The following is a 13,913-nucleotide window of genomic DNA, read 5'->3' on the forward strand; positions in this document are numbered from 1 at the left end:
TCCAAATAATCCCCCTCTCTGAACTGGCTTCATCACTCTGCTCTCCTCCCCACTGAGCTGATGTGTGGGGAGCGTTCTGGCGCACTATGGCTGCCGTCACATCATCCAGGTGGGGCTGCACACTGGTGGTGGTGGAGGGGATCCCCATTACCTGTAAAGCGCTTTGAGTGGAGTGTCCAGAAAAGCGCTACATAAATGTAAGGAATTATTATTATTAATTATTATTATCTGTACAGGAAGAGTGTTGTTGCCTCCTACAGCAGTGTCCCCAGGGGCTCGGTGGGTCTGTGTGTCAGCTCTGCGGGGAATGTGTTAGTCCTTGGGGAGAGCGTACCCTGTATTGACTTTCATGGGGGGGTTAATGACAATGTGCCATGTTTCATTACAGAAACATGTTTTTTTCCACAACCTCTGCGGTTTTGGTTTGTGGCTGTTCTCAATGTTGGGGTTAAATCCCTCAGATGTGGGTGCCGATTTGTTTGCATTTGATTAAAGAAACATGATTGAAGGACGCAACCGTGCTCCGCTCAGGTGATAGAGATCACCAGGTTTACGCCCGTCAGTGAATGATTTTGAGCTCCCCTAGATTCGTAGACACAAATACACAGAACATGCTACAGATCTTCCACACGGGGTGCGATGTCGATACAGGGGTCTGCACTTGTGTAAACCTTTGAGCTGTTGTAGGAATCTGATTTGCTGGAGAGAGGGCAAGACTGCTGTGCAATGGGAGTCTGATTAATGCCACAGGCAAACCTGGACTGGATCAGGCTGCTATGCAACAGGGATCTACACTAAACGACAAGACTGTAAAAGCCTGGAGCTGCTCAGACTCCCTGCTGCGGGGCTCATATGTGAACTCAAGGGGAAACGAGCAGCTACATTCTTCAGAAGACCCGAGAACAACAGGAAGTGAGTCACTCTGTTTTTGTGTTGGAATTGTTTTTAATTCTGTGCTCTGTGTGAGAGGCCAGAGACGGGTATCTTTTGAGGCTGGGGCAGGTAGAGGGAAAAGGAGATCTCATTGCTTGATCACCTGTCCGATTGCTCTTCTTGTGATCGGCCAACAAGTCATTGCTCATGCACACTGCCACATCAGTTTCTTCCCGCTGGCAGTGTTTACTGCCAGTAATCTTCCTGTGTCACCCCCAACAGCTGACAGGTTTTTCTGATTCGCCGGGGGTGAGCATTCATCATTTTGTTTCTGTGTGCGGGGGTCAAAACATCGCACGAGACGATGTCGAAATTCAGGCACTGTTGAACACGTTCTTAAACACCCTGTGTCAACCCAATGAAATAAGTGAGGGATAGGGAGGATCGGGAGGGATAGGGGAGAGAGAGGGAGACTGGGTTGGGTGAGACACCAGGCAGGGACGGAGAAAGACATGCTAGGGGAGAGAGACTGGGTAGGGTGAGACACCAGGCAGGGACAGAGAAAGACATGCTAGGGGAGAGAGACTGGGTAGGGTGAGACACCAGGCAGGGACGGAGAAAGACATGCTAGGGGAGAGAGACTGGGTAGGGTGAGACACCAGGCAGGGACAGAGAAAGACATGATAGGGGAGAGAGACTGGGTAGGGTGAGACACCAGGCAGGGACAGAGAAAGACATGCTAGGGGAGAGAGACTGGGTAGGATGAGACACCAGGCAGGGACAGAGAAAGACATTCTAGGGGGGAGAGAGAGAGACTGGGTAGGGTGAGACACCAGGCAGGGACAGAGAAAGAGAGATGGGATAAGAAAAGCTAGGAGAGAGAGAGAGACCGGAGAAACGGGCAGAACAGAACGACAGACGAGAGAACACTGAACAGGGAGGGGAGAGAGCAGAAGTCGGGCCGACACGCAGAGGAAGAGAAGGACGGGGCGGGAGGGAGACAGATGGAGAAAGATCAGCAGGTAGATAACGATGCAGGAAAGAGGAAGCGGAGAGAGAGAGGCTAGGAGGTAGGCGTTCTCACACACACACTCACACGCACTCACACGGGCGAACAGAAAAGCGAAGGAGGGCGGAAAGCTGCGAGTTAAAAAAAGGGGAGAGAGACGCGCCAGCGAAAGAAAGACGCGCAGGGGGGAAAAGAGCGAGAGACGCAGGATCGGCAAGGAAGCCTGGAGAGGGAGAGGAGAACGAGCGCAGGGCTTGGAGAAGCAGGCTTCGGCTCAAGAATTACAGTCTTCTGCCTCGGGTTTCCTCCCCGAACGCGACCGCTAAGGTAAGACATTTCTGGCGGCGCCTTCTGCTAACCTGTCAAACCGTTTCGCTACTTTTCCGGCCAAAACTGTCGCCTCCCCAAGTGATAAAAACAGTGACAGCCCCAGACCAGTAATTGTACTGGAAAACACTGTACCAGTCTCCTGTGCCAGACCAGTAATTTTTCTGGGAAACTCTGTCCCAGTCTCCTGTGCCAGACCAGTAATTGTATTGGGAAACTCCGTGCCTGTCTCCTGTACGATACCAGTAATTGTATTGGGAAACTCTGTGCCAGAGCAGTAATTTTCCTGGGAAACTCTGTACCAGTCTCCTGTGCCAGACCAGTAATTTATCTGGGAAACTCTGTACCAGTCCCCTGTGCTAGACCAGTAATTTTCCTGGGAAACTCTGTCCCAGTATCTGTGCCAGGCCAGTAATTTTCCTGGGAAACTCTGTGCCGGGCCAGTAGTTTTACTGACAAAGACCGCTGTATAGCTGTGGGGAGTCCACGCTCGTTATTCCAGCTGATCTAGTGCTGTACGTGTTAGCAGTGGCTCGTTGGCTCACACAGTGCTTGTGACCAAATTTGATCTCCTTTTGTCTTCTCCCTGGGTCACTTGACCTGCCAGTGTGGCTGGTCTCTCACGTGAGGGAACTCCAGCGCTCAGAAGGGGAAGGGTCCGGACCCTGTAGTTCCCTGAGCTCTGCGGACAGTGTTGCGTCTTCGGCTTTTTCCTTTCTGCCCCAGCTCATGCCGACTCGGCCTGGTTTAGGGGAATCTGGTTAATAATAATGTGTCACACTCCTCATCTCACCTGTGGGGGTGAGGAAGCACAGTGAGTAAGTCTCTGGGCTCACACCTGGTGGGCTGGGGGTTCAAGTCTTCATTCCAGACGCTGCGGTTGTACCATGCACAAGGTCATTTATTCCAGTCCCTCCAAGTTCCTGATATGGAGGGAAACAAAATACCCCGTCCAGTCCAGGATGGGAGTCTTCAGCTGCTGCATGTCCTCTGGCCGTTCAACACAGTGATTCTCAGGGGCTGTCAGCTAGTAGCACACCAGGCCTTGGTCCTTAGAGCGCGCTGTGCTGTGAGAAAGAAGGCCGACCCAAGTGATCTCGCAAGAGACGTGGGCGTGGGGGCCCGTGCCTCTGGTGCCGTCACTCTAGGCAGCAGCAGACCCGGCTAATGCACCGATCCCAATGCGTGACGTCCTTACAGGCAGTGTTTGGTGGCTTGAAAAAAGAGCCACCGACAGGATGTGCAAGGTACTGAGCCACTACCCCAAATATTGAGTGGTCCCCCATCTCTTTTGGAATTAATGCTGTGCTGAGCTGCACCTCTAATCAGCTTTACGGGTGGACCAACAAGCTATAAGGGAGGGTTCTCAAATTTTTTTGACAGGGTAGTATATCTTAAGATTACATTTTCCTAGACTGAAGACTAATTCAGGCACATTTATGCTCTGAGAGATGAAAAACAATAATGTGTTTTGAAGGTTCTCAAGCTTTTCTTATGGCCCAACTCATTTTTCTACGAAATCAACATACAGTAGACGTTTTTTCAACAGGCTTTAATCTTGCAGTTACTTTATTTGCAATGATAAGGCAGTGCATTTAATAAAAAAATGCTCAGCTTGGTGAAGAGTCAGGCAGAGGAACAAGCTGGCAGCTGCAGAGATGCACCACCCCTTGCACAGCAAATCTGACCTCCTTCCATCTGGGGGTCGGTTCAGAACACCTAGATTCAAGAGCAATAGAGCTAAGTAATATTTTTACTCCCAAGGCAATTATCCTGCCCAATTTGCACAGTTGACTGTGTAGTTTACTTTATGCATATTTATTTATTTTTCATCATACATGCATGTGTCTTATTTGTTAATGGGTGGGTTTTGTTTTTAAATGTGTTGTGAAATGTGTTATGCCTGCAAAGCACATTCCCCATGTGGGACCACTGGGTAAGTAAGCGGGTCTGCTGTCATTGTGCTGCCTCTGTTTTGAGGCTTGGTGTTTTGCCCCCCTGAAAGCTGGCGTATCAGTCTGCAGGCTGGGATTTCCTCTGGGCAAGAGTCTGGAAGGTGGGCTGCGGAATGAGATCCCGGGTGGGATTTGTGCCAAAAAAGGAGGAGGAGGAGGAAAGGTAAAAGGGAATTGGCAGTAATTTAACCTTTAGCGGCCCACATTGGGATCGACTTGCAGTAGGGTGCAGAGATAGGAATACCTGCACGCCACAGACAGTGGGGCTCTGTGTCGTCGTCTGATTGATACAGAGGGCTGCGGGGATAGGGTCCTGCCGATCGTGGGGTGAAGAGAACGGGAGCAGTGGAGTGAGGCTGATCTGAACAACGCGGGGGTGGCGGGGGGGGTCTTCGCTTTTGGTCCCTCATGCTTTGTCGGTTGCTGTCTCCCACAGGGATGGGGAAGCCGTCTCTCTCAACGCCCTGGCTGGTGCTGGTGCTGCTGGTGCTGCTGGGAGGTCACATGATCGCGGCATCGCCAACGGTAACCAGCCCTCGGGACTCCCTGTCTCTACGGCCCTTCCTTCCCAGACAGATTCCTCCTGCTCCCTCTCCCTCCCCGTCACCGCGGAGACCTCCCTCTCCTGTCTCTCCCATTTTCCTACTTTCCTCTGATTTTGCCCTTCAAGCTCTCGAAGAACAGGGTAACAGGGATGAGGTATTGCCTGGGCTGGGTGAACATGGTGGCGCTGGCTTGGTAACCCAACAGCGGCGCCCTAGTGGCCGAGCAGGGCAGGGTTTCCATCCCGATCTGGCTCATGTCCTCCACCTGATACCAGATCTCTGCACTTCAGGGTGAATAAGCGACGGGTGGTGACCGATCGCATTCCGGAAGATGAGAGTGCGTGTTTGTCTTGTTCACCTGCACTGGAAATAAGGGATAGGAGTTCTTACGTCAGGGCTGGGTTTCTTTGGAAAAACAAAACAAGCGTCTTTTGAAAAATCTCGCAAACACTTTGGGCGACGCGGTGACGTTTTTTGTTTTTTATTATTTTTAAAAAAGGAAAACATCTTTTCGATCTCGTTGATGTCAGCCTGATTCACCAACGGCTGTTCTGGCGCACGAAAAAAAAAAAAACAAGAGAGAGAAACGAGAGTCAGTCTTTCTGTTTCCAATTTCACTCGTCCTCTCTTGTGTCTCGGCGCGGCGCTGCAGTGAGCGTGCCACAGTGTCCCGGTCAGCCTGTGGGCACGTAGTGTGTCACTCACCATCGCCGTTTCTCCCCGTGTTGCTAAAAACAGAACAGAACCTGTAAAATACCTGCAGATACAATGGAAAAAAATGACTTTTAAAGAAGCTGGCCATGATTCATTTTTTTACAGAATCCAAACACAGCCCCACAAGAAGGCAGTGACTCATGTTGTGACTGATGTGCTCAGATGGGGCACATGCACCACACAAGCTTAAGAGTGCTGGTCTCTGGTCCTCTGCTTGCCTATGGCTGAACTGGTCTCCCGAAACCCAGTTTTCTTTGCGTGTGGCCAGACCAGACCCTGGGGAAAATCAAAACTCAGCAGAAAGACCGTGTTGGCTGTAACTGAAGCTCTTGTTTCCACCCCACCCCCCCATCCATTGAGATCATGAGCCGTCGAGAACTGACCTGGGTTTTGGGGTACAAGTGACAGAGACGTTGTGTCATTGCCAGTCAACCTGCTTTACAGGAAACACAGGGAAACCACACAGGTTGTACTTCTGCTAAACCTTTGCTATGTTTCCTGTGCTGGTAAGACGCAGGGAGAGCTGTTCGTGTTCCAGGCACACTGATCACTGTACTACTGTTTAATACAAACATGTAACCACTGGTTTAACATCACTGGACTGGAATTACTGTACTGTGTAGCTGCACTGGTTTAACACCACTAGACTGGAATTACTGTACTGCCTGGTTTAACATCACTGGACTGTTCCATGAAGAGGTTAATTTGCTTTTTTTCTGTTGTTCTAATTAATTACTATTGGTTTCATTTGCAGAAAGGGACTGATGCAGATGGATGTGCTCTGTGTTCATCTGGTAATTCTGATGCTCTCTTTGTTTCTTTCTATGTCAATGTCACTGTGCTGTAGTGTCCAGTCAGTCAGGGTCACTGTGCTGTAGTGTCCAGTCAGTCAGTCAGGGTCACTGTGCTGTAGTGTCCAGTCAGTCAGTGTCACTGTGCTGTAGTGTCCAGTCAGTCAGTCAGTGTCGCTGTGCTGTAGTGTCCAGTCAGTCAGTCAGTGTCGCTGTGCTGTAGTGTCCAGTCAGTCAGTCAGTGTCGCTGTGCTGTAGTGTCCAGTCAGTCAGTCAGTGTCGCTGTGCTGTAGTGTCCAGTCAGTCAGTGTCTCTGTGCTGTAGTGTCCAGTCAGTCAGTCAGTGTCTCTGTGCTGTAGTGTCCAGTCAGTCAGTCAGTGTCTTTGTGCTGTAGTGTCCAGTCAGTCAGTCAGTGTCTCTGTGCTGTAGTGTCCAGTCAGTCAGTCAGTGTCTTTGTGCTGTAGTGTCCAGTCAGTCAGTCAGTGTCTCTGTGCTGTAGTGTCCAGTCAGTCAGTCAGTGTAACTGTGCTGTAGTGTTCCATCAGTGACAGTCTATTTGTGTATATTATCACACATCTCTTTGTTTTGCATTCACCTTTCTTCAGAGCTATCACAGGAAATAAAACATCATGCAGAAAAAAATAATTCTCATATTAATCAGCCAGCCCTCGTTAGCAGAGAGGCGCCCAACAAAACCCACATCCTGTTGCGCAGAGAGCGACGTCTTCTTAAAACTCAGGTGGCCGTTTATACCTGCCTGTGCTTCCTGCTTTTCACTGTTTCCGCCTCGTTTCCCACCCACCCCGCTTTCTGTGCTGTGTGATATACTGAGGTCAGTCAAAGAAGGCACTTTACACCATACACCCCCCCTTCTGCCTCTCTGCCTCTCTCTCAGGTTTCCATCGATCCGGCTGCAGTGAGTGCCACGCCTGTAAAGAAGGCTCCTTCACTCCGAGCTGGAACACCGAAGAGACCTGTTTCTCGTGTTCCCGGGACTGTAGACCCGGTGAGTCCTCCTCGCATGCTTGCAGTCGCATAGGAATGGAAAAAAAACAATACTTTCGTCTTGTTATCAAGAAGGCACTTTACACCATGAGTGGTGGGAGTGTGGAACGCGGTACCCTGGCTTCTTTCAAGAAACAGCTGGGTGAGAATCTTAGCTACTTAACTACCGAAAGGGGCTAAATGGCCTCCTGTTGTTTGTAAGCTTTCTTTGCTCCAGGTGCTGCCTGTCATAACATGCTTGAGCACCTTGTTCCATAAGCATTCAGCACATCAGACTCATTTGGCTGATAGCAGCTAGGTGACACCCTGTATTTGAAATGGTACTGTTCTCTGATTCGCTGGATGGATGCGGTGTGCATGTCAGTGACGCCCACCCAAGGGTGGACTGATCACTGCCTCACTCTGACAAGCAGCATGTCAGACTCCCGGACAATCAGCTCGATCCAGACCGAGGGTTTTGGGGGTCCCGACACACGCTGGGCAGCTCTCTGAAGCCTGAAGCTCATCTAGGCCGCAGGGCCGGATCTTGGTGTGCGTAGGCCCTGGGGCCTCTCACTCCCAAATGTGCAAGAAGAGGGGTGAACCCCACTTGAATGACATCGATTGACATGATGTCACTTTCAACTATTCGAATGCTAAACCATGTGATTGATGGAGTGACCATCCCTTTGATCCTTCTAGTTTCTAGAACAGCCACTTGATAGCGGATGATTATTGATTTGGAGCACCTAGAGTCGATCTCTGGGCTGTGTTTCTTTACACTGTGAGCCCCCTAGTCAACAATAGTCAGAACTCGACTCGAGTGAGGTCAGAACTTGAGCTGTGGAATGGCTGTACCGCTTCGGTAGGGGAATCAGGCAAAGAACCTTTCATGTGCTTTGCATTTGCTAGCAGGCACAAGACGTGGACAGCAATGGAAATGACACAATGGAAAGTTGCAGATCATCCCGTCCCGTGTACAGTAGTGTGTGTTCTCAGGGCAGAAATGGTGCAAAAGTAGCAAGACAGCACCATCTAGCGTCAGGAATGGACTTTTGTTAAAAAAAAATGGGTTTCTCAGTGGTCACTCTAAATAAAAAGCATAAGAAAGGTCAGGGGATCCTGATTGGAGGATCTCATCAAGCTGTTTCCTGAAAGAAGCCAGGGAATCAGCTTTGACAGCATGGCTGGGCCGCTTGTCTCACGCTCCCACACCCCTTTGTGTAAAGAGTTTCCTCCTGTTCTCAGTGATAAATGCTCCTCCACACAGGTTGCACGTGTGTCCTCTGCTTTATACATTCAGCTTTTTTTCTTCCATCTTTTTTTTTTAGTTTACAGTTGCACTTTTTAGAACTATATGCCAGCAGAGATGGGAGTTTAAATACAGAAACATGCTTCCTTATACACATCTACAGTACCTTAGTTTGGTCATTACAGAATGACAACAAAAACTGTTTACACAGAAATATTACATCCTTTTACTTTACAATGTTTAATCACATCTTGATGGGGGCATACATTTTTACAATTTAATAATAATAATAATAATAATAATAATAATACACACCAGCTCTCAGTGGGGAGGAGAACAGAGTGGTGAAGCCAGTTCAGAGATGAGGGTTAGGAGGAGGTCATGATTGGTAAGGGCCAATGGGAAATGTAGCCAGGACACTGTGATAACACTACTCTTTTCGAGAAACGCCCTGGGATTTTTAATAACCATTAAAGTCAGGACCTTGGTTTTACACCTCATCTGAAGAACGGCGCCTTTTTACAGTATAGTGTCCCCGTCACTATACTGGGACGTTAGGACCCAGACAGCCTTCAGGGTGAGCACCCCCTGCTGGCCCCACTAACACCTCTTCCAGCAGCAGCCTCAGCTTTCCCAGGAGTCTCCCATCCAGGTACTGACCAGGCTCACACCTGCTGAGCTCCGGTGGGCTGCTAGTGGCGAGTTGCAGGGTGATATACCTGCCGCTATTTAAGAGAAAATGTTTTCCTTTCCATTACAAAAATCTCATTCACAATATTAATCCACAGCTCAAAGGCTGGAGGTGCTTTAATTAGCTATTTTCTTGAAATTGGTCTTTCACTAGTAGCTAGAACAATTCCTACCATATAACTAATCAATTGTAATAAGAAACCAGTTGTTCTTCTCCTTCAGAGTTCAACCTGGAGATCGTGAAGCCCTGCACCAAAGTCTCAGACCTGGTATGTCGGTGTCGGGCAGGTTATCGCTGTGTAGAAGACATTATCCTTACAGGTCACTGCACGAACTGCATCAGGATCGCCACTCCGCCTCAGCACATCACAGGTAAGAGGTGGCAGGTCTCCTTCCCTGCTTCATTACTCCACACCAGCTGAAACAAAGTGGTTGACACAGAAAACGCTCTCTCTCTTACCCAGAGGCCCGACCGCCCACTTCCTGTCCCGCTGGTACGTTCCTGAACTCGTCCTCCAGGAACTGTGACCCCCACACAAAGTGAGTTCCCCCCCTCTCGGTCTTGTGGGAATTCTCACCCTTTCTTCCTGTGATAGCGGTTGTCTGTCTGAGGCAGTGAGTGTGCTCTTCCCCGCCCCTTGTGTTGTTAATGCCACCGTTGGCGGGGGGGGGAGCTCCGTGTGTGATGTGTGATGCCCGAGCTATAGTTAATGCGTCACTGCTGTGTTTGTGTCTGCTCCATTTTGTGCTAGGTGTTGTGTCTCGGGGTTGTGTTAGCTGTGCATGACGGCGTGCTCGTTAGCTTAAGACAAGAGCGCTGGCCCTTTGGAACAGTGGCTTCGGGTGTTGTGTGAGACGCTGCTCCCTCTGACCTTGATCTTGCCCTCTCTCCTCTAGCTGCGCAGCTCTGGGGAAGCAGGTGGAGGTCATGGGCAACTCCACAGCAGACACCGTGTGTGGCACCAGTGCCAGTCCCATCAAGAGCCCAGGTGTGTGCCCTCCTGTCTGTGCGTCTGTTTTAATCCCTCTGTGTGTGTTGGACTAGCTCTGTATCAGAAATCCTTTGGGTTTTCTTGACTTTCTCTCTGCACCCACTTGATTTTGTCTGTGTCGATCTGCCTCTGGGTCTGCCTGTTTTCATCTCTGCCCATTTCCGTGTGTCTCCCTGTGTGTCCGCAGGGTCGGCTTAACTCGGTGTGATTTCTCTTAACCCCTGCTTCTCTCCCTCTTCCGTCTCCCCCAGACGTCAATGTGTTTGTCCTGGTTGGTGTGCTGGGCGCTCTGGGGTTTGTGGCTGGCCTGTTGCTGAAGAAAACCAGGGAGGCGTTGTCTATAAAACAAGGTGAGTGTCCTGTCAACTCTATTTTTTATGTTTTGGGATTAGAAAGAGTCGGCGTTGATGAGTGCACTTCAAACCACAATGCAAGTAAAATGCACACAGTAACTTGTCAACTCTCCAATTTCCATTACAAAATAGACTAAATTTCCAGGTCTGCGCAGAGCCATGTTCTGTGATTCAGAATGAGGCAACAAAACTTCTGGTGAGGTGAAGCAGCCCTATTACACTGTAGACAAGCAGGCTTGTGAATCCAGCTCTTTTAATCCAGTAGAAACTCTGCTCTCGACTTCCAGACGGTTCTGCCAACAAATACTACTTGTTAGCTCTGCATACAGATCGCGTTGGAACACTGTGGTGAAATGTCTGCTGCACAACCTGTATTTATTCACTCGTCCATCACAGTACATCAATCAGTACAATGACTAGGGAGCAGGAAGGGCCGCATCATGTCGCAATTCGAGGGAACTCGAGTGCGCGTTTGCGCCAACATGGTGACCCACAGTACTTTCACAAAGTTCTCGTTTTTGCGCTTGGTTTGAAATTTGTCTCTTTTTTTTTCTAGAACCTCAGTGAATTTATTTTGTTACCGAAATTTAATAAAGAGGTCTGAGAAATTGGGACCATGCAGCATCTTTCAGTTTCTGAATCTGCCTCTCACTGGTATTCTCTATTCACTGTCTCTGTCTCTCTGTGTTTTTCCTTTCTCTTTTCCTCGGTCCAATTCTCTGTCTTCTTCTTTCTCAGGAACGTATCTCATTGGGTATCAAGTGTATTAAAAGTGACACCTGTTTTCCCTTTCTTTCACAGCCTTCAAACTCTGCTCTCCAGGTGTGGAAAAGGTATTTATTCTGTTGCACTTTTATTGTGCAAGTCTGACTGTGACGGGGCGTGTCTCTGTCCACCTGTGTGGATCTCCAATAGTGTGAGACTTGTATTTTGTAATGCCACTCTCTCTCTCTTTGCTGCCCCCCTGCAGGCAGACTGCAGTACTGCGAAGCACAAAGAGAGCCGGAAAGCTGGCCAGCTCCTCTCCAACGGGGTAGATCTGCTGACCAACAACGTGCCTGAGAGACGGCAAGAGACGGCCCCGCCCACGACCCGAACCCAGGACACGGATTGGATGGGAGGAGCCACTCACGGCGGAGAGAAGGTCAACCCACCAATCACCATGACTCCTGTAGAACCACACGCTACTGGGAACTTAGGTATTCATTGTCATCATTATTATATTAATAGCAAATGCAGTGAGATTGAGTCAGCAGCCATATCACCCTGCAGCTCTCAGCTGGCTACCTAAAGCTCAGCAGGGTTGAGCCTGGTCAGTACCTGGATGGGAGACCTCCTGGGAAGCTATGGTTGCTGCTGGAAGAGGTGTTACTGGGACCAGCTGGGGGGGGATTACTCTGCGGTCTGTGTGGGTCTTAATGCCCCAGTATAGTGGTGGGGACACTATGCTGTAGTGGGCGCCATCTTTCGGATGAGACGTTAAACCGAGGTCCTGACTCTCTGTGGTCATTAAAGATCCCTGGGTATTTCTTGAGAGAGTAGGGAGTTATCCTGGGGTCAGGGGCAAATTTCCCCCCTCGGCCTTTACCGTGGCCTCCAAACTGTCCCCATGTATGACTGGCTTGCACCTGCCCTGCGATGGACTGGCGTCCCATCCAGGGTGTACCCTGCCTTGCGCTCGTTGCTTGCTGGGTAGGCTCCGGTTTCCCACGACACCGCATGGTATAAAGCGCTTTGGCTAAATGACATGACATGGCAGTGAGATAGAGCGCCCCCTCCCCGTGTGGAGGGCACAGTGGGAACTGCAGCTCGCAGCACTAACAGTGAGAGGGGTCTAAGCCCCACTGTCTCCTGTATTAACTCCCTCTCTCCCCCTCCCCTTCACTCAGGACCCTTCCACATCTACAGCCCTGGCACGGTGTTTGTGGGCCTGCTCAACCAGATGTCCGCCCCTCCTCCTCCTCCTCCTCCTCCGGCGGCTCCGAGCTCTCCAGAGCCCCGGGAGACGGGGTCGGGGGCACCCGCCCGTCCCCCCTCGGGGGCGGCGCCCGTGCCCCTGTCCCAGGAGGAGTGGGGCGGGCACCCGCCTCGCCAGGAGCAGGGGAAAGACAGCCACCTGTCGCACGAGGAAAAGGACGACGTTCAGTAGCCCGGCAGGCGGCGACTGCAGAGGCAGGGCGGGGTCGTGTGGCACTGCAGAACACTTGGGCAGGAACGATACAGTCACCCAGCAGGACAAGAACCCTCCAGTGCGGTGCGACACTCTTCTGCTGTGTGTACTGTGTACAGTGTGATATACAGCAGCAGTAAGGTTTGACACAGCATAGCACAGCCCAGGAGTGCTGGAGCAGGACAATGCCACAGAGGCTGCAGTGCAGTGCATTGTGCTACAATAGTATCATACAGTGCCGTGTAACACAGTATAATAGTGTAAAGTGGTGCTGCAGAATTCTGTACAGTATAATACTGGGATTATCTGAATACTCTGGTGGGCTATGGAGAGGTAGGTGGTGCTCTCTGCAGAGGCGAGAGTCCAGGACTGAGGAATTGAAGGCTGGTGGTGTAGTATGAGAGCTGTCCTCCAGCTGCTCGTGAGACACCCTACTATCAGCTAGACTCACACTGCTGCCCTGCCCGAAGTGAGACACTCTTACCAGCCCCTAGACTCTCACTGAGGCCTGCCCGGAGTCAGACCTGTCCTCTCTCACACTGCGGACTGTCCTCTCTCTCACTCCGGCCTGTCCTCTCTCACTCCGGCCTGTCCTCTCTCACACTGCGGCCTGCCCTGAGTCAGACCTATCCTCTCTCACTCCGGCCTGTCCTCTCTCACACAGTTCGGCCTGCCCGGAGTCAGACCTATCCTCTCTCACTCCGGCCTGTCCTCTCTCACACTGCGGCCTGCCCGGAGTCAGACCTATCCTCTCTCACTCCGGCCTGTCCTCTCTCACACTGCGGACTGTCCTCTCTCTCACTCCGGCCTGTCCTCTCTCACTCCGGCCTGTCCTCTCTCACACTGCGGCCTGTCCTCTCTCACACTGCGGCCTGTCCTCTCTCTCACTCCGGCCTGTCCTCTCTCACACTGCGGCCTGTCCTCTCTCTCACTCCGGCCTGTCCTCTCTCACACTCCGGCCTGTCCTCTCTCACACTGCGGCCTGCCCGGAGTCAGACCTATCCTCTCTCACTCCGGCCTGTCCTCTCTCACACTGCGGCCTGCCCGGAGTCAGACCTATCCTCTCTCACTCCGGCCTGTCCTCTCTCACACTGCGGACTGTCCTCTCTCTCACTCCGGCCTGTCCTCTCTCACTCCGGCCTGTCCTCTCTCACACTGCGGCCTGTCCTCTCTCACACTGCGGCCTGTCCTCTCTCTCACTCCGGCCTGTCCTCTCTCACACTGCGGCCTGTCCTCTCTCTCACTCCGGCCTGTCCTC

The 13,913-nt window shown here is 51.1% G+C and overlaps 1 protein-coding gene across 1 annotated transcript; it reads left to right on the top strand.

The window, feature by feature from the left end:
- Positions 1 to 414: 414 nt before the first annotated feature.
- On the top strand, positions 415 to 13,311 carry LOC107075739 (uncharacterized). Its single transcript, XM_069182867.1, has 11 exons — positions 415 to 2,209; positions 4,601 to 4,689; positions 6,178 to 6,217; positions 7,110 to 7,220; positions 9,363 to 9,512; positions 9,605 to 9,680; positions 10,038 to 10,129; positions 10,384 to 10,482; positions 11,287 to 11,318; positions 11,456 to 11,684; positions 12,375 to 13,311. Exons 2-11 carry the CDS (start codon positions 4,603 to 4,605, stop codon positions 12,632 to 12,634), a joined length of 1,176 nt encoding a protein of 391 aa, XP_069038968.1. The 5' UTR covers positions 415 to 2,209; positions 4,601 to 4,602; the 3' UTR covers positions 12,635 to 13,311.
- Positions 13,312 to 13,913: the final 602 nt, after the last annotated feature.

Source organism: Lepisosteus oculatus, chromosome 23 (genome assembly GCF_040954835.1).
Source record: "Lepisosteus oculatus isolate fLepOcu1 chromosome 23, fLepOcu1.hap2, whole genome shotgun sequence".
Classification (NCBI taxonomy): Eukaryota; Metazoa; Chordata; class Actinopteri; order Semionotiformes; family Lepisosteidae; genus Lepisosteus; species Lepisosteus oculatus.

Coding starts and splice junctions, on each gene's coding strand:
- LOC107075739 (XM_069182867.1), top strand. CDS start 4,603: ATGGGGAAGCCGTCTCTCTCAACGCCCTGGCTGGTGCTGGTGCTGCTG. Junction 4,690..6,177: donor TGATCGCGGCATCGCCAACG/GTAACCAGCCCT, acceptor TTTCATTTGCAG/AAAGGGACTGATGCAGATGG. Junction 11,685..12,374: donor ACACGCTACTGGGAACTTAG/GTATTCATTGTC, acceptor CCCTTCACTCAG/GACCCTTCCACATCTACAGC.